The sequence below is a fragment of the Acanthochromis polyacanthus genome, chromosome 21 (assembly GCF_021347895.1).
Source record: "Acanthochromis polyacanthus isolate Apoly-LR-REF ecotype Palm Island chromosome 21, KAUST_Apoly_ChrSc, whole genome shotgun sequence".
In the NCBI taxonomy this organism is placed as follows: domain Eukaryota; kingdom Metazoa; phylum Chordata; class Actinopteri; family Pomacentridae; genus Acanthochromis; species Acanthochromis polyacanthus.
In genome coordinates, this window is record NC_067133.1 from 30,233,989 (window position 1) to 30,256,502 (window position 22,514).

A 22,514-nucleotide genomic window follows, 5' to 3' on the forward strand; every position below is an offset into this window, starting at 1 on the left:
TGTTAAACTGATGTTTGTGTGTTGATGTTTAGATGCTGAATCTGTTTGTGGCCGTCATCATGGACAACTTTGAGTACCTGACCAGGGACTCCTCCATCCTGGGACCTCACCATTTGGATGAGTATGTCAGGATTTGGGCCGAGTATGATCCTGCTGCTTGGTGAGTGGTGACGTGCACGCACTCAGGTGCACATAGACACACATACAACTTTTTATTGATTTTTTGTAACACGTCATCTATTTTAAACGGTAAAAGCAGAAATGAACGGTATCAACTAGTTTAAAGGAGGTAACGTTTTAGCCGAACAGCTGCAAGGGGGCTGTAACGGATCTGAGCATAACCGCATCAGACATCTGGTTATCTCTGTCGCACCGTACAACCCCGCCCTCCTCCTTCTCCTCCTCTTCCTCCACCTTTTCTGTAAAATGTCCTGAGATAGACTCAACCCCGTTCCCAAACCTTCTCCCTCTTCTGGAATACTGCCAAAAACTTCATATGGCACGTCTACACTCCAAACCACAGCCTCCCCTGTAAGTGTCTCCTGTAGACGTGCTAAGTTTCACGGCATCTGTATTCCAATGCCTGTGTGTCGCCCTCTTGCTGTCCTGTCGCCTGCTACAAACACAGGAAATGTGACCTAAAAGAAAAGGAGGAGAAGAGAGACGAGAGGAGAGATGGATAAGATAATTGAGGAAGTTCAGGATTGTCGTTGATGATGAGAAAGCGTCAGAAGTAGTTTCTAGTAATGTATAAGTTGCTATTTTTCAACTATGAAACAGACACTGGGACAGAAGAGACGAAGCAAAGGCACACGGCTGACACTGCACACATATTTAGTGGGAGGGCGTCTGCACACCATAAGTAGCTATTAGCAGTAAACCATTTACCAAACACATGTTTTACTGGTCTGATGCAATTCCCTAAATGACACTGTGCATACATTTAGTCAGAGATAGAACAGCAGTAGGACTGAGGAAGAGGCAGAAGAGGCCGACTAAATGACGAGGGATTGGCAGCTCCTAAGGACCACGTTTAACAGAATGTGCAGTGAAGTGATGTGTTTATTATCTGTGTGCGTGCATGAGGAGAAAAATGAGCCAGTTTGTACATACTGTAAAGTATTTTCAGATACTGTGTTCTTGTCAATCTTGTGCTCTTCCTCCCAATGTTTTCTCTTCTTTCTGAGTGTGTGTGCGTGTGTTTTTTTCCCGTGCGTATGTGTGTGTTTGTTAACTCCCCTGTATTCTTCTTGCAGCGGGCGCATACATTATAAGGACATGTACAGTTTATTACGAGTTATCGACCCGCCTCTCGGCTTAGGCAAGAAATGCCCCCATAGGGTGGCCTGCAAGGTTTGACTTCCATTCAAACAAAACCTCTCAACCACACTTGCTAGCCACAGCATCCAGGAATGGAGTGAATGCCGCTTTGTTTTTTGTTTTTTTCATTTCAACTTTACGACTTCTTTTCCACCATTACTGACTTGCATTCTGAACTGCTGAGAGAATGTGCGGGACAATGCAGACACCCAGAGAAGCATGTGAAATGCACAGACTGAAATGGGGGGGAATCCACATTAGGATGTTTTATTACGTTGTAAAATCTGTTTTATTTCTTCTTATGAATATCCTTTTCTTTTGCTTGCTGTGGAGCCATGGCTATAATGTAGCAAGCTACGGTTTCCCACTGTAGTGTTGCATTGTTCTTGGTTTTTTGGGGGTTGGGGGAAAGACTGAAACTGCATTGACACCCCTCCCTCTTCCTCCCCTCTCTGGTCCGAGCAGGAGCAGCTTGGTGAATGCTGTCAAGCTCCGCCCTGCTCCTCTGTTCAAGCACACACATGCCGTATAAACCTTTATCTCCTGAGAATAATTACCTGTTAAAATCCAATCGGTAGCTTCCTCTTGTTGTCCCCCTGCCCTCTGTCATTTCCTTCCTAACATGGCAAACTTTTGGGAAGAAAAGCCATACGGCCAAAGTCTCTCCAAATCACCCCAATGACCTTGTCTTTTACTTTAAGTTTCAGTCATTTTTCCTTCTCTCTTCACAACTCTAATCGATTGTCTCTTCCATCTCTTTTTGCCACTCTGTGTTCTCCTTCTCAATATATCTGCATCTCTCTCTCTCTCTCTCTCTTGTGCTCTTTGTAAATGGGGTGGTGGCTCTGGCTGCTGGTGATGCAGTGGCAGGATCAGTTGCAGGGAAATGTATGACATGCTGAGGCACATGTGTCCTCCACTAGGCCTCGGGAAGAGGTGTCCAGCACGGGTGGCCTACAAGGTCAGAAAGGCCCCCATCCTCACCAAAGTCCTCTCTGGGTGTCGTGGTTTTTTCCGGGGTGGTCTAGGAGGGGAGGGAGCAGGGATTCCAGCGCTCAACGTGGTGTAAACTTTAGTGTCCTTGTTCCTTTGGTTCTATTTCTGTTCCTTTTTGTGGAAACGTGGGGGTGGGCTGGTCGGTGTTGTGGCGTGGTGTGGTGTGGGATCGGGGGACGGAGGCAGCAGACGGTCAGCTGGAAGGGTCAGGGGGGCGTTTGTATCCACAGGAGGGGACGAGAAAGAGGGACCTTCTCAGCTCGTTTGCACCGTGAAACACAAGCTCATTTGCACCAACATGCACGGACATCATGACCAGTAGGATCACGTGATTCTGCAAATACAGCCATGGTAATAAACGTACAGATTCATGCATCTATGTATGAAAACATTACATTAGACAAACTCTTTTCTACACATGTAGACAAACATTAAACATGCACACAGAAGCATGCGTGTGCAGCAGGGCTTGGAAGGTCTGCAAGACTTCTGTCCTCTGACTCGTTCCATCCTGTGGATGAAGCAGAAAACACACACATGCACTGAAACACACAGAATCAGGTCATATCAACCTACACATAGGTGTTTAGTGTTATTTCTCCTGGTAGAGAGAGCAGAAGGGCTTGTGTCAGTGATGTGTTTTCCTCAGAGAGCCTTTGGTTGCCATACAGTAGCAGCTCTTTTTTCTGTCACCCTTCATGTAGCAGCTCCAAGCCCCCAAGCAGCCTTTTCTATCTGCAAGTCCAATCTTCTCTTTGTCCTTTGGTTCTGTCGTCAATGCAGTTCTATTCTGTTTCCAGCCCCCTCCCTTCATCTCTGCATATTGCTCCACTCCTTCACCTGCCTTCTGCATGGCCGAACACCACCACCTCCTCCTGCACGCGTCTGTCGGATAGCACACAGACACAAGGAACCTGACACAAATTTAACAGAACTAAACAGAATAGCAGCAACACATTTACCACATGTCCCTGTAACTCCTCCTGTGATCACATTGAAATATCATTGGCAGACCACTGTGAGTCTTTTGGGGGGGCAGCCGGCCAAACAGCCTGTAGGAGATCATTACATCGCTAACCATCGCTCCATCCAACTCCCCTCCTTCTCCAGTAGACCTGGGGCAAACAGTGCAGACAGTCTACACTGGCTAGAGTCGCATAAGGATGAGACTTTAACATGAGAGCAGTTTATAACAGTCAGGCATCTACCAAATTCATTTCTTTGCAATGTAAAGTTTCTGTCCAGTATGGAAATTACTACCTATTACTGCCTCAGTGGTATTAAAATGTACTATTTGACCCAGGTACTTTTCTTTCTCTGCCTTTCTTTTAACCCTCAGCCCTTCCAGTGTCCATTCTTGCATCACTCTGTCCCTCCTTTTCTTTTTAGTTTTATCCTCAAGCTATTTTTAAACTCTAAGCCTCCTTCCTGAAATACTAAAACAAACCCTCAGTTCTCAACAACCTAACATGCTTTTCGTGCACGGTCTAACATCGTAATGAATCTATATCTACCCTGATGATTATCATTGGAACAGTTTTCCACAAAGTCACCATCTCTGGCTTCACCACCTTTAACACTTCTCCCCAAATCACTCTGCAATGAGAGAAATGCAAACCTTGTGTTTGACCTTCCAGCTGCTAAGCAGAACAATGACCCCCTTTAGCTCCACTGCTTTTAATCTTCAATTTTCTCTGTTCTGAAGAGAGACAGCAGAGCCTTCAGGCAGGACCGCTTCCTTTCTTTCTTTCTTTTTTTTTTACAGACAGACAACTGAGTATGGTGATGTTTCTTTTCTATTTTTCTTTGCATAGTTTTATATTTTTGGTCTATTTTTGTCACTTCTCTATTGTTTTTTCTTTCTCTATCATCTCTTCCCCTAAAGCTTTCCCTTTCAGTTCTTATTCTATCTTTATTGTGGCAGGAGAACTATGTCTTTTCACCTCATATTTCCTTCATACACCTGGATTATGTTCACCTGAACAATCATTACGCATCTTAGCACCAGGACAGCGCTTCCATAGTGGGCTTTTTCCCCCCCTCTTTCCACTTTTCCACAGAGTGCTGCTCTCTCTCACCTATTAACCCTCCAAGTCTGTATCCATTTTTTCACATTAGACATCAGGAAATGAGCGGTAGTGCTACCTGCTCTAAGTGTAGCCCCATCTTCTACAAATGTCCTTATCTCCTCCAGTAACAGCCACATTAAAATAACTCAAAATAACTCAACATTTTAATGTCACCAACAGAGGATGCTTTCTGTGTACAGCTGCAAAGCTGCTTGTCCTGTGAGGCATACTGTGTGTGCATTGCATGCTGCATGGGGGTGGGATGTGGAAGATGGATTAAAGGAGAGGCGTTTAATCAGAATGTGGGGGGAGCATGGCACGCTGCATGTCTGGGATGTCGCCAAGTTTTTTGTCACCAAACATGCATGAACGTCACTCCGGGAGTCGGTGTGTCCTCGTGTTGTTTCTACTACTAACCAGCAAGACCAGCCAAAGATCAAATCAATAAACCGAAAGAGTTCTCCTTCCTTAGAGCGGCCTTTCAGGTGGATTTTGGTTTATTGGTTTGTCAGCTGGTCTCTGTTGTTTGTACTCTGAACCTCCAAACCTCTAGGGGGAGCTCTGGATAAAAGTAGCTGCTCAGCCTGTCCTCCTGTCGCTTAATTTAAAGCTGAAGAATACAGATGAAGACACCTGGGGGGGGGGGGGTCTGTTGAATATCAGGAAAATTATAGTGGCAGAAGTTAACAAGTATCTGAGCCAAAAAAAAACTAATAAAAAGTCTTATGACCACTACCCACAGGTTCTTATGACAAATAAAAACACAAATTTATGCTGCCGTTGAAATGTTTGGGGTCATCCAGACAATTCCATGTTTTCCATGAAAACTCCCACTTTTATCCATGTGCTAACATAACTGCACAAGGGTTTTCTAACCATCAATCAGCCTTTCAACACCATTAGCTAACACAATGTAGCATTAGAACACAGGAGTGATGGTTGCTGGAAATGTTCCTCTGTACCCCTATGGAGATATTCCATTAAACCTCAGCCATTTAAAATGCTTTTCTTTCAAATTAAGGGCATTTCTAAGTGACCCCAAACTTTTAACGATAGTGTTTATTCCACACAGAGAGTACTTTCTGTTCCAGTACTTGGATCTTAAATTACGTTAAATTTGTTGTCGCTCCAACACTGGAAGTCAGGCGGGAATCATTTCAGCCTGTAGCTCAGTCTGAGCTGCTACTGCAGAAGCTATGCAAAGCTCCTCCAGCCTCCAACCCTCCCTCCTCCCTGCTCCCCTTCCCACCATCAACTCGGTGATCCTCCCCCTCGTCACCTGGAGGTTCCACAAACACAGACTTCCTCCCCGGTTTTCTCACTGCTCACCCTGATTGGCTCGTTCACAGAGACTGCTGCGTATGGACCTGCCCGTGGCCGACGACAACACGGTCCACTTCAACTCCACCCTCATGGCTCTGATCCGCACAGCGCTGGACATCAAGATCGCCAAGGGTGAGGGAGATTTAGAATCCCTTTAAGTCCCTCCGGTCTGATTATCACACGCTGCCTTCACATTTTCTCTTCTTCCCCTCCAAGTGCAGCGCTGTCAGCTCTTTCTGTCCTCAACCCAGAAACCATCAGCTCTTTCTGATGCTACAAGTTCTGTAGCTAAAATGCAGAAGAAAAAAAAATGCAGTGTCTAGAAAAGCGTTTTCTCCCTTTACTGCTTTTAGATTTTTTTTTTTTTTACAAATATGGTAAATTTTAGTTTTTTGTTTTTAATGAACATTTTTGTTTTCCTGCTAATTTGTTGTCCTCATGTGTGTGTTTGCTATAAACACACCCAGGTGGCATTGACAAGCACCAGATGGACGCAGAGCTGAGGAAGGAGATGATGGCGATCTGGCCCAACCTCTCCCAGAAGACTCTGGATTTGCTAGTTACGCCGCACAAGTGTAAGTTGCAGAGTGTGGGTGAAAGGCACGGCAGCATGGCCCGGTTCAACCACCTGGTGCCTCCCAGCGCTCCAACGTTGTTTCTCTTCACGCCACCAGAGGTCCGCTTCTCTCAGCCAGTCTTTCTCACTGCTGCACCCTCTGGATCCACCGGCACTCACCTCACAGCCAAACACACCACCAGCCAGAAGTCTGGACACACCCTCTCATTTAATGGTTTTTCTTTATTCTCATGACTGTTTACATTGTAGATTCTCACCGAAGGCATCAAAACTATGAGTGAACACATCTGGAATGAGGTAGTAAACAAAGAAGTGTGAAAAAAGTAAAAACATGTTTTACATTTTAGATTCTTCAAATGATTCGATTTCAGTTCAAAATTGCCAATAATGACTCAAAATTTGTCCAAGACAATTTGTAAAACAAATTGAAATTAGTCCAAAATGACTCGAAAGCTGTTCAAAATTTCCCAAAATGTGTTTAAAATGGCACAAAATGATTCAAAATATGTCCAAAAGTTGATAAATCTTGCCGTAAATGATCCAACTAACCCTGAACAAGTCCCCAAAAAACTCTAAATTTGTTGAGAATGATTGAATTTGTCCAAACAAATTAAAAGTTGCCAATAATGACTCAAAATCTGTCCAAAACAACTTGTAAAACCAGTTGAAATTTGTCCAAAACTGCTTTAATGTAGTAAATGCCTTGGAATTTTTGAAAATTCATTGAAACTTGTATTCAGTGACTGGAAATGTGTCCTAAATTGCTCAAAAATCATCCAAACTGACTCAAACTTCATCTATTATGAATCAATATTTGTCCACAATGACTTGAAACCTGCGCAAAGCTTTTCAAAGAATTAAAAATTGTCTAAAATTTGTTAAATCTGTGCCCCAATAAGTTAAAAGAAGTCCCAGATATCCCTGAACAAGTCCCAAGAAACTGAAAGTTTGTTCAAAAGGATTCAGTCTGAATTAAAAATTGCCAAAAATACCTCAGAATCTGTCTGCTCTGTTAGATTCTTCAAAATAGCAGCCCTTTGCTTTGATTCCTGCTTTGAACACTCTTATTATTCTCTAGATGAGCCTCATGAGGTAGAGCCTGAAATGGTTTCCAACTGTTTTGAAGGAGTTCCAGAGATGTTGAGCACTTGTTGGTCCTTCTGCCTTCACTCTGCGGTCTATCTCATCCCAAACCATCTGAACTGGGTTTAGGTCAGGTGACTGTGGAGGCCACGTCATCTTCATCATCTCCTTCTTGGTCAGATAGTCCTTCCACAGCCTGGAGGTGTGTTTGGGCTCATTGTCCTGTTGAAAATAAATGATGGTCCAACTAAACCAAACCAGATGGGATGTCATGTCGCTGCAGGATGATGTGGTAGCCATGCTGGTTCAGAATTCCTTCAGTTTGGAATAAATCCCCAACAGTGACCATCACACCTCCTCCTCCATGCTTCACAGTGGAACCATGCATGTAGAGACCACCGTACCTCCTCCATGCTTCACAGTGGGAACTAGAAAAGCACTCGGAGATTGCAGACCTCCGCCAGGCCATCGCTCAATTGTACAGATGACCAATCGGAGTTTGTTTGTCTGTCTGTTTGTCTGTTTGTCTGTTAACAGCATAACCCAAAATGTAATGGACGGATTTAATTTAGTTTTAACAGTTTGTGCACAGTCCTGACTCGCTCGGGCAGCCCGAACCGGCCGCGCGGAATTCGGCCGTCGCCTGGGATCGATCCGGCGACCTCTGTCTGTACAATTGAGAGATGGCCTGGTGGCCATCCCTCGCAATTGTCCTTCGACCTTCAAAAAAATCCTGGATCCAGACGGTGATCCCGATCACCTCCAAAATCTAATCGATTATTACTTTTGCTCTTCTGGACATCCTGTCAAAATTTGGTGAAAATCCGTCCATGACTTTTTGAGTTATGCTGTTAACAGAGAAACAGACATACACACACACACACACAGACGGACAGACAGACAAACAAACTCCAGTGATTACATAACCTCCTGGTGGAGGTAACTATGCATGTAGAGACCATCATACCTCCTCCTCTGTGCTTCATGGTGGGAACCATGCATGTAGAGACCATCCGTTCACCTTTTCTGGTCTCACAAAGACACGGCAGGTTGAACCAAAGATCTCAGATTTGGACTCATCAGACCAAAGCCCAGATCTCCACTGGTCTAATGTCCATTCTTGGTGTTTCTGGGCCCAAACTAATCTCTTCTACTTGTTGCTTTTCCTTAGTAGTGGTTTCTTAGCAGCTATTGGACCATAAAGGCCTGATTGTTCAGTCTCCTCTGAACAGTTGATGTAGAGATGTGTCTGCTGCTAGAACTCTGGGTGGCATTTATCTGGGCTCTAATCTGAGCTGCTGATAACTTGCCATCTCGGAGCTGGAGACTCAGATGAACTTCTCCTCAGCAGCAGAGAAGACTCTTGGTCTTCCCTTCCTGGGGCAGTCCTCATGGGAACCAGTTTGGTCATAGTGCTGGATGGTTTTTGCGACTGCACTTGGAGATACATTCAAAGTCCTTGTAGGTTCCTGGGTAGTTCCTAGATGGTTCCTTCAAAGTTTTTGCAGTTTTCCGGACTGACTGACCTTCAGTTCTTAAAGTAATGATGGACTGTCGTTTCTCTTAGCTGATTGGTTCTTGTCATAATATGGATTCTAACAGTTGTCAAATAGGGCTGTCAACTGTGGACCAACCGGACTTCTGCACAACACAACTGATGGTCCCAACCCCATTAAGAAGGAAGAAACTCCCCTAATGAACCTTAACAAGGAAGACCTGTGAAGTGAAACCATTTCAGGTTCTACCTCATGAACTCATCCAGAGAATGCCAGGAGTGTTCAAAGCAGGAATCAAAGCAAAGAATCTAAAATATAAAACATGTTTTGACTTATTTCTCACTTTTTGTTTACTGCATAATTCCAGATGTGTTCATTCATAGTTTTCATGCCTTCAGTGAGAGTCTACAATGTAAATAGTTATCAGACTCAAGAAAAACCATTAAATGAGGAGGTGTGTCCAAAATTTTGACTGCTGGCATACCTCTAGTTGAAGATCAACATGAAGAAGGTGACATGCATGTTAGACACCAAACAGCTGCACATGCACGCACAAATTTATCCTGGTGATTGTGGTTTCTGCAGGTGGAAGAGAGGACCTGGTCTTTGTGTCTCTTACAGAAACCAAACCCACCAGAACAGAACCTCTACTCGTCCCCAACCACAACACTTCCCCTCTTTGTGCCTGAGATCAGAGGGTGCCCTACTATAGATCAACTCTCTATAGACGTCTTTTCACTCCAGGGTTCTGTACGCTAGCTGTAGATTTCGAGATATATTTCTTGGTAATTACACTGAGAACTAATGCACAGGTGCCAAAGTATAAAACCCCAGTGGCTCTTGTTTCTTGTAGTGCATGAGACTCACCATGAAAACAGCCAGGAGCAAGGAAATTGATTCTGTATTTGCTAACAAGTCCAATGATGCCACAGATTTAATTCTAATTTCTTCATTAGGACGGACGGCGTTGCATGGTCTATATTAGAATGAGATTATTTGCTAGAAGTTTGCTAAACAAAACTAAGATAATTTTTATTTTTATTAATCTGTCAGTGAAAAGACTATTTGCTCTGTGTTCATGTGAGTCTGATTTATGTGTGAGTATCTTTGTGTGCATGCCTCACCTGTCTTACCATTCCTCGCGCTCAGGGTCCATACCAAAGGGTCTAATCTTGCAGGGTAACTTGTCATTCTCTCAGCAGCGACAGACCTGACAGTGGGCAAAATCTACGCTGCCATGATGATCATGGAGTACTACCGGCAGAGCAAGATCAAACGCTCTCAGGCCCTCCGGGACGAGCAGGTACTGCTGTCTGTAGCAAAGTAACGCTGTACTCGCATCCGAACCTGTAGAGTTAAAGGCAGACTGACGTGCTGAAATCAAGGCCACAGGTCCGTAGCCTCATTTTTAAAACCTGGGCTGTGACAGCCTCCGATCAAACCAGGGAGGAGTCTCTATTCAGACACACAGAATGCTAGCCTAGCCGTGCTACACCCAGCTCTTAAGACACAAGGGTCTAGGAACGCTTGACAGGGAGGGAGGCGGGCTAAAAGGTTGTCTTTCAAATCACTCTGCAGCAACTGGGTAGGTATACAACCAATAGGCTGACGTGGTTCCTAGAGCGCTGGCGGATTGTGGCTAAGTCCCATTAGCTTCCCAACCAGCGGAGCCAACTGGTATATTAAGGATTTGCCATATCCTGTCGGCATAAGTTCAAATACGTCTTTCTTCTCAATGAAACACTTCAGTGCCGTCCTTTGTTTATCTTTCAAGTTGAATTTTAGCTTCAAATCTTTAAGGGCTGTGGTCAAAGCCGAGTCAAAAGATAACTGTTTATTGTGCGCCGGTTGTTTCTGTCAGAATCGTCACGCCTCTGTCGTCACTTAGTTACGCCCGCCTTCTGACTCTACACTTCATGGTGATTGGTCCGGCCAGTTTTAGGAGATTCCAGCCTCGAGCCTTATGGAGGGTAACTAGACCCACCCTGGCAGAGAATTAAATTCGTTGCCGTGGGTTGTCTAGCGCGGCTAGGCTAACAGAATGCAGCCTCTGTACTCCTTCCTTAACAGCAAAAAACAGTGCTGCCATCTGCTGGAAACAGATTGCCACATTTATTCTAACACTGGCTTCACATGAGATGACTAGCAAAATTTGACATGCAGAATGTAGCAGGCTCTTTGTTTTGAAGCAGGCTGAAGTGTTGTCACAGCCCCAGAGGTGTCCATTCCTGAATGTCCCTGGATCCTTCACTATGGCCTGTTCCGCTGAGCTCCTGGCTTTCTTTTATCAGCTGGTTGTTCAGATACTGTTCCTTCAAACTCCCCATCTCCCATGCTTGTGATCTTGGGCTGTTAGCATCTGTTAGCATTACAGCACGATTCCCTGCCCTTGGGTTAGCACACTGGTTAGGGAAAAATGAAAGAAAATAGTGACTGTTCACATTGATTTTGCACTCTTCCATCATTTTTCACACTAAAATGTTTGAAATCATAAGATGGTTCATCCAGCTCGACTAAAAACATTCACATTCATCCATTTCTTTATTTTCATACTTACAAAAATGTCACTAAAACATCACCAAACCATCGCTTTCGTTTTTTCTTTCTCATGCTCATTTTCCTCAGTTCCTTCACACTCCTCAAGCTGTCTCGTTTATTTTTATTTCCTCCACTTCCACTAACAAATGCTGTACATCATCTCCACCATCACCTCAGCCCAAACCACCAAACATGTTGTTAGGCTGCTGCCTGTCTCGACTAGAGCAGCAGAACTGCTTATTATTTATCTTATTAGAGACCTCTGCAGTGTTGAACATATCCAAAACATGCCATTAGTGCAGACAACATCAGACAGTGATATAAAGTTATAAAATTAGCCTCATATGCTGTATATTTATTGCTTGAACACATAGATACACAGTTTGGAATTTAACACATGTCGATGGAATAATGACAGTTTAAAATCATAAAATTACTCTTACCCTTACATTTAGTTTTTTTTGTTAGTTTTTTTAAATCCCACTTGCATGTCCTGTGAATTACAAGCCACTTTAGAACTGCTAAAGGTTGCTAGTGGGCAGCACTGTTGCACCTTCTTCACCGTCTTTCCTCTTGAATGCTAATAAATGAATGTCAGTGAATGCGACTCAAATTTGACTTGTCCCATCATGCATTTCACCTGCAGTATGTTCCCCTCCACAGGATTGTTGCAGTGTTTATCTGCCATGATGTTCTCCATCATCCTTTGAATGGGGCCCTTATTTTACTGCTCCCCTCGTTATCAACCCCAGATACCTTCCTGCTCTGGAAACATGTTGTTTTATCTTATTTTATTGTGATGAAGATGAACCCCAAAATAATCACCGATTATTGTGAATCTGACTTCCTTACAGAGCACCAGATTGCACTCTGAATCCACCCATCTCTTTCTCCTGCTAGCTGTGGGGCATCACTTTGCTCCAGATTCCCACCCCCCATTTACCCCCTCTCCATTACCATGTTATCTTGCCTGGCTTTGCTTCGGCCAACTGCCCACTCTCTTTACCCCTTCTTTTCCTGCTCTGCCGATTTACCCCGCATTTCCCTGTCAGTCTGCCTGATAGCTGGCGACGGCCATGTTGTATATCTCACACAGAATCGAACGCCATTACTGTTTCAGCCCATGGTGCCGCCTACCCCCGACCAGGACGGGGGTCCGGGACTCACCAACACTCTGCCTCCACCTAAGACCACGGAGACGGGCAACAGCCTGTGAGTTACACGTCGCAGCAGTCGGTTTGTTGGAAGAGGACCGGAACAGGAAGCTGCATCTGTGACGGTGTGTTTGTGTGTCGCAGGCCGGTGGAGGGGGGGGTCCCGGAAAGCCATTCATGGATGACTCCTCGCGCTAAGGAAATATCCCGGAAGGTTGGCAGCTGGAGCCCAGAGGGACACCCTGAGGATGGCTTAGGAAGCATGACCAACTCCCAGGTAGAAAGCTCACAAACACACACACACAGGGCCAGACAGACACACAACACACACATCTAACACATCCTCATCATGCAGAGGTTTGGGTCAGCAAGCTTCCAAACACTCATTCCATTCAACATTCGCCTGTTATTTTTGTGTTTGTGCTACCAAACAAATTCCCAAAGACCAATTTCAGATGTGTAGATGGTAAAACGTGTACAGGGTGTCCCAAAAATTTGACATCATTTCGCATGCCAATAATTTTGGCAATTCTTGTTGAAATAACCTCAAATTTTCACAGAATGTATAGAAACAGATCAAGACTTTATATTTAATGTTTTATTTTTTTTCAGTTTTCAGGTTGAACCATGCCGTTCTCTCCCAAAGAGAAGTCATTTTGCATCTTGGAATATGCTCGCACACAGTCACCCAAGACTGTGCAGCATGCCTTCAATGTAAAATTTGGAAAAACTTCACCAACTGGCAAACAAATTTGGACTTGGTACCAAAGATTTAAAGAGGAAGACTGCTTATGCAAGGCTAAAGGATCTCATAGACCATCATCAACATCAGCATATTCCAAGACGCAAAGCGACTTCTCTTTGGGAGAGAACGGCATGGCTCAACCTGAAAACAGAACAAAAAAAAACATTAAATATAAAATCTTGATCTGTTTCTATACAGTCTGTGAAAACTTGAGGTTATTTCAAACAGAATTGTCAAAATCTTTGGCCTGCAAAATGATGTCAAACTTTTTAGGACCCTGTATGTTAAATGTGTCAGATAAATGCTGCATACATCAGGTTCTTTTTTATTATAACTGAGGTTAAAGCATAAGTTGTTGATGAAGGTTCTCAGTTTGTTTCACGTTTTGTGCACTATTTTTTTTTTTGATTGATTGAAATATTTATTTTGAACATGTAAAGACAAGTACCAAGTAAACAAGTAATTAATATTACATTAACATATACAGGGGGTCCTGGACTTACATCAGAGTTCCGTTCCTACAGATCGATGTGAGCTGATTTTCACTGTAAGTCGGAACTCTGGTGAAAATGTAAACAAAGCCGTTCCGTGCATCGATCAGTTCTTCAGAAAAGTCATGAATACCAACAACTTTCATGCATGTTTGAATCATTTTACAAGAAGATAACAGAATATGTTGCACTGTTTTGACAACTTGAGCGTTTTATTCTGTCTAATTTCACTTCCATGGGGACGGCTTTCCTTTTCTTCCAAGCATCAGAAGAGTCTGACTTATGCTGGGAGCCATAATGGACAAAAAGTTAGTGAATGCAGCACAATCCAAGGTGGATGGACCAGAGAATGGAAACAAAACCGATGAAACCCCGTTGGTCGTAGACCGAGGACCTCCTGTGTAGTCCCACCCCTTTTTCATAAATTATTGATTGATAATTTCCAGTATTCCATTAGAGTCAGATAGATAGATAGATAGATAGATAGATAGATAGATAGATAGATAGATAGATAGATAGATAGATAGATACTGTACCATCCCTACTGCATCATTTCTTAATTATTTCTTCTGAGGAGCTCATTCTGATTTCCTACAGTCTCTCTTCCATTGATTCTTCAGCTAACGATGACATGACATGACCGTCCTCCAGCCTGTCTCTTAACACCAGTTTTTTATCACACTGAATTTATCCGTCATCGAACATTTCCGCCTTTCATTTGGGGTCCATCTTGCCTCTTTCTTCACAGTGGTTCACATCTCTATCTTCATGCCGTTAAGCCTTTCTGCTCCTGACCCCGTGGAGGGCCCCTGAACATATCTCCAACATTTCTCCATATCAGTGAAGTCTGGAGAAACTCAGTGGTTGGAATAACAATCTAACTGTAGACGCAGGGAAGATCAGCTAAAAACTTCCACACCTCTGTTGAAAGTGTGGTTAAGCCCCAGCTGTCAGCTCCAATTCTCAACGTATACTCCAAACAAAATAGAATTTTGCTTATTTGCAAGGAAATATTTGCATTATTGTGGCCAAAACAACGTGCTAATTTGGCTAACCTGCCCAAGCAGTTGTCATTTTTACCTCATTGACTGCCTACAGTGTATCAGCACCTGATCAGCATCTTCATTTGATCAGCTGTGTTTTCCTCATGGCCTTTGGGCTGCATCTGATTTTCTTCCTGTATCCATTCCTGCTGTAACTCATAAGCACCTCCATCTTGGATAGGAACCATTAAAGAAAGTAGAATCACTGTCTGCCGGCATTTGCTTGCAACCTTATTGACAGCAGCAAACACAAAATTAAATTTTGTTTGGAGTGTACCTGCAGACTGACACCACCGTTCAGAAGTCTGGGGTCACTTAGAAATGTCCTTATTTATTAAAGAAAATCTTTTTTTTCAGACCTAAACAGCCCCTTTTTACCATTCATTGCACAGTTTAAAACCAGCTCGTCAAACACACACTCACCAAATTCTCCCACTGACTACACCCTCAGGTCTCTGCCTTCTTTGGATAACAACCTTTTCCACCTATCCCCCTGCTCCCTGTTAGCGTTCATGGCAGCCAGTCACACCATCTCCTGCTCTCCTGCTCTGTTTGCAGACGGTAGAGATGAGAGAGATGGGGCAGGATGGGTACTCGGATACTGAGCACTTTCCACCAATGGAAGGCCACGGCAGGGCCGCTTCCATGCCCCGCCTCCCAGGCGACAACCAAGTGAGCAGCATTCTCACCTTTCCACTGTCTTTCTATATCCCCCATTATGTCTGTTTCTTACCTCCTTTTGTTTGGAAAAATCACATTTACAAAGTTCTGACTCGTTGCTTAAAGATTTGTTGCTGCGGTTCCAGATTGGAGAGAGTTTGGAACAGAGTTAAAGGGACTTCAGGCCGCAGTGGACAAATTTCTACTATCGCTAATTTGGGTTACATGGTTTTAAAAAACAGCCAGAAATGTGACGACCATGTGACTGTCCGATCATGACAATGTTTCTGAGTAAAACATGAGAATGTTTTGCTGAAATGTTGACCTCCAAGCTTGAATTGAAAAGACCAGAGCAAGGCAAAGTCAGACCTTCTGTTTCTGTTCCTTCCTCCTGTCGTCTCGTCTCCCCTCCACCTGCATGAAGGTTTCAACTCGTGGTTGTCTTCTTTTCCATCTCATTCATTCTCTATTGTTTCATATCCTGGTGAGTGCTCTGGTTGTCATCTGCACACGGCACATTAATGAACACACACACACACACACACACACACACACACACACACACACACACACACAGTTTTTTTCCTCTTCTTTTGTCTGAACCCTGATTTATTCATTTCTCTTTTTGTGGTTTGTGTGGTTTTACTAAACTGTCTCTTCCTCCCTGCCCAAGGTGTTTTTTCTAGCGCTGAACTTTTTGGAATTCTTGGTGCTTTTTTTAATTTTAATTTTTTAAACCAGGCCGGAATGTTGATTGTTACCAACGTGTGTGTGTGTCTGTGTTGTGTGTGTTGTGTGTGTCTGTGTTGTGTGTGTGTGTGTGTGTGTGTGTGTGTGTGTGTGCAGGTGTGTAGTGTCTATGTGCTGTGCAGTTTTCTCTGCTTTCTCTGTTCCTGTCAGTGTGCTGTTTGTGTGTCTGTGTGTGTTTTTGTGCGTATCCATTTGTATTTTCGCTACCTGTCGTCATTGCTGTGGTGATCGATCGTGCTGCCGTTGTTTGAGCACTTTCATGGTGATCTTGTCTTTAAAACACTGCTGTGACTCCAAACACCCCCAGTGTCTGTGGTAAGTGTTTCTCTTCCACCTCCACTGCTTCCTCGGTGTCTAATCAGACCTTCTCTCTCTGTCCCTGCTTCTCTTTCTGTCTCTTCCTCCATTGTGACACCCCATCTTTTACTTCCTTTCTGTGCTTTCTTGCGTCCCATCCCTCCTGGTTTTGTGTGGATGCTCCATGTGTGACCATCCCTCTGGTGTTTTTGTGGCTCTGTGTTTGTGTCTTCTCTGTGCTCATACAGCAGCGGAGGAAAGGGAAGCAACGTGGCAGTAACCTCAGTGTATGTACCCTGTCTTGTCTGTCTTTTCCTCTTCCTCTCTTTATCCTTTTTTCAATTCCTTTCACTCTCAAACAGTGTTAAAGACGTTATTTTTCTCCTCATTTGTCACGTCTTCATGTTGTGTACTTACCATTTTTAGGGCAGGGGTTTCTTAGGATGTATCATAGCACAGTTTTTCAGCATGAACTCATTTGCTAGCCCAGTTTCCAAGCCTTCTCTGATGAACTTTGTTTGGAATTGGGTTGACCTCTGCTCGTCCTCCTCCATCATCGACACTGTCTTCAGGCCTCCTCTGTCTCTCTTTGCTCAGCTGCTGCTTGTGCTTTGTTGCTTTATGTCCTCGTACTTGTCTGTAAAGTTCTTACCCCCATCTGCGTCCAAGTCTCCATTCAGATCCTGCATGCCAGAAATCTGTTAAGACGTGTTAAAGCGGGCGTGTGTTTGTGTGTGAGAGAAAACCAGAAAGAGGAGGAATTTGTACGAATGCGTGCGTGAACCGAGTGTCGTTGGGATTCTCAGTGCTACTCCTACGTGGCCACATATTCTGATATTAATTTGTGTAACACGCAATGACTGTAAAACTCGCCTAGCTCAGCTGCCAGAAGGATTTAGCACTGAAGTAACCTGATATGGTCTCCATGCCCAGGTCAGCACCTTGTGGCACCATAGGCTCTGTCCTGCTGTCCTGCATTAGAGCACTGCAGAAGGAAGTTCTGCTGCCGTCAGAGGACTCAGGACAACCCCTATGTACATGCATGGCTGTAGGAAAGCACGAAACAGCAGAAACACCAGTATTTTTTGCAGCCTGGAATGTGCCATGTTGGAGGCATTGATGGAGGGGAGGGGAGAAGTTGTACTGATCCTTCTGTCCCTTTTTTTCTTTATCGAAGCAAGTTACAGAAGCATGGAAGGCATGGCCATTTGCCATCATATTTCTGTTTATTCTTTTTCTTATACACTTTTTTACTCCTCTATATCAGGGGTCTGCAATGACATCAGCCCTGCTCCAACAGAGAACCAGCAGAGTTTTACTGGTGCAGTTCAGACACATGCGATTACATCCTCTAAATGTGATTTTTCTTTTTTAGTTTATCTAGGCGTACCCACGCTTAAGCCAAAATCACTGAAACACGTAGACTTAAATCTCTAATAGAGGTGGAGAGATGAGACATAATCTGTGTGATTCATTAAGACCCTCATTAACTGAGGCTACAGCCAAAAGCCAGTACATTAAAAAAAGAAGGGATGTGGGAGTTTTAAGGCAAAATGGACAAAGAAGTAAGTATAGCTCACCCAGCTAGCTGTGTCGCAGAACTATTAGTATAAAAATGGTCTTGCCTTGAATCTTTTTTTAATGATTGGAGCTGAATTAAAGAGGTAAGACGTAGTTTCATTTATCTAACTGAGTAATGAAGATTTTTTTGGTCTCTACCAGATTGTGATGCATGTTGCCTAAATGCTGATATCTTCTAATAGGAGCAGAGATAGTTGTGATGTTGGGCCTAACTTGACCTATGGGCTTTGTTTTGCAGACCCCTGCTCTTTAAATTGTATAGCGTCTGTATTTTTGAAGTGGCATGATTTCTATTATGTGGAAGTGTATGATGTGGGTTGAGCTCTGGGAGGAACACACACACACATGTATATATTTCTATATCTATCCACATGCACATTTCCACTTACCCCATCGCTTACAGAAGCCTGACAGTCAAAGGAAACCCTTCTTCTCCCTGCATCTCTCTTTCTCTCCCTCCATCCCTCGGTGGTTTCTTTCTCTTTCCCCATCAGACCATCAACGACAGCAGTCCCATGAGGCGCTCGGCCTCGTCGCTGGGTCACAGCAGGACCGGACGTGGCCACCGGGACAAAGGAGGGCCAGACGATTACAACATGGAGCGCACAATACCAGAGGAGGGCAGAACGTCCAGACACGGACACCGGCGAAAAGACCGGAGCCATCGGGCGTCTGAGAGATCCCTCTGTCGCTACACGGAGGGCGACACAGGTGAGAACATCACGACAATCCTATAAAGAGGAAGTCTGACAGATGTTCTACTAACACAGCTGCAGTAGAAACTAGAAAAGCATTGGAGAGCACAGTCCTCCTCCAAGGCTGCTCATTCCCCTATATGGCATTGTCAGAAATTCAGAATATTTACTCTGTCGAGGAACGGTGGCGTTATGTGACGATCGATGTTGGTCTGTCTGTCTGTCAGCAACATTACTCTAAAACAGATTAACTGATTTGGATGAGGGCTGCACAGTGGGGTAGTGGTTAGCACTTTCGCCTTGCAGCAAGAAGATATCCGGTTCAAATCCCGGCCTGGGCCTGGGATCTTTCTGCATGGAGTTTGCATGTTCTCCCTGTGCATGCGTGGGTTTTCTCCGGGTACTCCGGCTTCCTCCCACAGTCCAAAAACATGCTGAGGTTAATTGGTTACTCTAAATTGTCCGTAGGTGTGAATGTGAGTGTGATTGTGTGTCTGTATATGTAGCCCTGTGACAGACTGGTGACCTGTCCAGGGTGTCCCCTGCCTTCACCCGAGTCAGCTGATAGACTCCAGCACCCCCCATGACCCTAGTGAGGATAAAGCGGTGGATAGAGGATGGATGGATGGATGGATGGATGATTTGGATGAAATTTTCAGGGAACATCAGAAATGACTCAAGGACCAAGTGATCAGATTCTGGCAGTGATGCAGCTTATAGTCTGGATCCACGGATCTGTTAAAGATTTCTGTATCATTGCCAGATAGCGGCACGGCGTCACTGTAACCATGACAACCAGTGAACACTACATCAGCTGATTGTGATCCTACTACAGATCCATCTTTGAGGACTTATCAGGACTTATCTATCAGAAATGATCCAAGGAACAGCTGATTAAACTGTGGGGGTGTTTCTGAGTCGCCCGCTACATATTTAGATCACGCGGTTCGGTAGCCGTACATAACGTACACATGCAGAACACACGCCTGTGCTCAGAGCAAGGTCATTTTGTTTGGTCACATTCTACACTGCAGTGATGTCTGCCCCAAATTTTTTCAAGATTTCAGCCGTCAGAAATGATTCATCTGAGCAGCCTTGACGGAGTACTGCTCTCTGAGTGCTTTTCTTGTTTTTGAAATGCAGCATTTATTTATTTTTTATTGATGATTAAAAATGATCGTGCTTACTGAGTTCCATCGGTAAGCAGAAAATCTGACTGTTTTTCCTGTCTCTTTGCAATGTTTTTTTAATTAGAATGCTTCTAAAATCTGACAGTAGATTTGTGCGTTTAGAGGATTTAATGTCAAGATAAAATAATTAAGCACATGTTAACAACGGAGCAAAACCACATCATTTGACCTTTATTTGTATAACTATTACGTCAAAGTGTTAAAATGCGATGCAACCTTGTGTTTTTTCACCACATTCTATCTCTATAATAATGCCAACAACCTCCACCGTCAGGCCTGGGCACAGACCTGAGCACCACCACCCAGTCGGGTGACCTCACATCTAAAGACAAGGATCGTGGCCGGTCCAAAGACCGTAAGCACCACCACCATCACCACCACCACCACGGCTCCGTGGACAAGGAGCGCTATGTAGCAGAGCGAGGCGGCGAGTATGGACACCGCCACTCCCGAGACCGAGAGCACGACCGGGAAAGGGAGAGGGAACGGGACCGACGCTGGTCAAGGTCACCCAGCGAGGGTCGCGAGTGCCTGACACACGGACAGGTGGGCTTCTGGATAATTGTAATGTCTAGTTAGGATGCCTTGTGTTGACAATGATCTGAATATGATACTAACTGAAGGGCCTCTGATTTGATGGCAGTTAATTATGAGCCAATCAGAGCCTTTTCTTGCTCTAACCAATCACTGTTCTGTAAATCTGCATTAGGTTTTTCTTGTGGTTGTGTTAATGTTCCCAGCAAACGGATCTGTGAGTTTCTGAGAAGCTTTTAAATTAAAAAAAAATAGAGACATGATTAAAATAATTAATCTAATTACTTAGAGGCTTCGTGTATAATTAATCATGATTAATCTCATTTTTGTCAAATAGTAACATTTGACACAATAAGCAAAGTTTTTCAAGTTAAATAAATGCTGGCTGACAACAGAATCGATGAATAGACACACAGGAGGTCCTCAGTTTACGACGTCCTCGACCTACAGCGTCGAGTCGTTACGTCAGAACTGGTTACGTGGAACTAATTGACAAGTAGAGCGGATGAATACGTCATCACACGGCGCTATAAAACAGCTTTGCTTACATTCTCCGGTTGTTCTCCACCTTGGATTGGACAGATCGCTTGTCTCCCTCACTTCTGATTGGCTGTGAAATTGGAGGGATTTTTTACGTTTTCAAAGAGTTTCATGACAGAAAAGCCTAAAGATGATGAGCCAGAAGATATTGCTTGATTTAGCTGAAATTTTACTATTGACATTGGCTTATAAAAGTTTACCTGGCGCCAACCAACTCCCATGCAGCAGCTTTTTTATTTATATCACGATAGTCATTAAGGGAAGGATCATAAAGAATCGGGAAATCAATCACGGCTAAAATAATTTGCTCCTCCATGTTGAAAAGGGCTGAAAACAATGGTTGAAAACCGGAGCGGACCATTAATGTGTAGGAGCAGACTGTACTGTGTAACATGCTGTGAGCTCATTGGTCAGTGAGTGAAACCCTCACTGATTGGTTGAAGCTCCAGGCGACAGTGACAAAAGTTTAACTTTTTTCAACTTTTTTGTATCGCGTCGCAAGCCAGCGGGTGCACGTCTACGTGAACGCGCACGAAATTTCACATGCACGAATGTCGCCGTCGCGTTGTTGGGAGGGGGGAAAGCGATGTTTGTCTCGTCGCACAGCAGCCATAGAAAATGAATGGAGCGCAACTGTTGTCGCCTCCCGTGTGTCGAGCCCCTAAGTCAGACTCTTCTGATGCTTGGAAGAAAAGCAAAACCGTCTCCATGGAAGTGAAATTAGATGTAATAAAATGCTCAAGTTGTAGAAACAGTGCAACATATTGTTATCTTCTCTCACACAGACATAAAAGTCGTTGGTATTCGTGACTTTTCCAAAGAACTGATTGACACCATGATGCACGAAACGGCTTTGTTTTTTCGCCAGGATTCCAACTTGCAGTGAAAATCAAATTATTGAACAGTAGAAACAGAACTCTGGCATAAGTCGAGGACCCCCTGTATACATGACCTTAAACAACTAAAATGTTTATTTTATTTCTGTTTATCTGCATTTTGCCTCTGTCTACTACATTCACAGATTGCTGCAAACTCAAAGTGACATTTTAGCGATTATATACCAGGCTTTTATCCAAGCTGCCATCAGGAAGATTTGTATAAGAAAACTTTCCGTCCAACAAGCTCAATGCGTCTCATCTTCCATTACTGTTCACCAAACTTTCTTTAGGTTCATTAGCACCATCTACTGGGCTCTAGCGGTCATCAGTGTTACCACTGTGACAGAAATTAAGGAACTGAGGAAGGTGCGATTATATGCAGTATTTTTTTACATGTTAATTTTTCTGTAATTAATCAATCTAAATTAACGCATTGAAATCCCAGCCCTAAAAAAAAAATTTAATTCATAATAACTGGGTGTTCTGTTGCTGCTGTCAAATCAGAGGCTAAGATGTGGTTTTCTTTACCAGTAATGTGTTCAAAATGACAAATA

General features: G+C 43.8%; 1 protein-coding gene across 1 annotated transcript in view; it reads left to right on the plus strand.

Moving 5' to 3' along the window:
- Nucleotides 1–22,514, plus strand: part of cacna1aa (calcium channel, voltage-dependent, P/Q type, alpha 1A subunit, a) — a 104,155-nt gene that overhangs the window by 76,503 nt on the left and 5,138 nt on the right. The window contains 11 exon segments of the mRNA XM_051940890.1: nucleotides 33–160; nucleotides 2,185–2,281; nucleotides 5,735–5,840; nucleotides 6,176–6,283; nucleotides 10,067–10,167; nucleotides 12,499–12,614; nucleotides 12,701–12,833; nucleotides 15,394–15,507; nucleotides 16,791–16,829; nucleotides 18,618–18,834; nucleotides 20,283–20,554. Of these exon segments, the coding sequence (XP_051796850.1) occupies nucleotides 33–160; nucleotides 2,185–2,281; nucleotides 5,735–5,840; nucleotides 6,176–6,283; nucleotides 10,067–10,167; nucleotides 12,499–12,614; nucleotides 12,701–12,833; nucleotides 15,394–15,507; nucleotides 16,791–16,829; nucleotides 18,618–18,834; nucleotides 20,283–20,554 (1,431 nt within the window).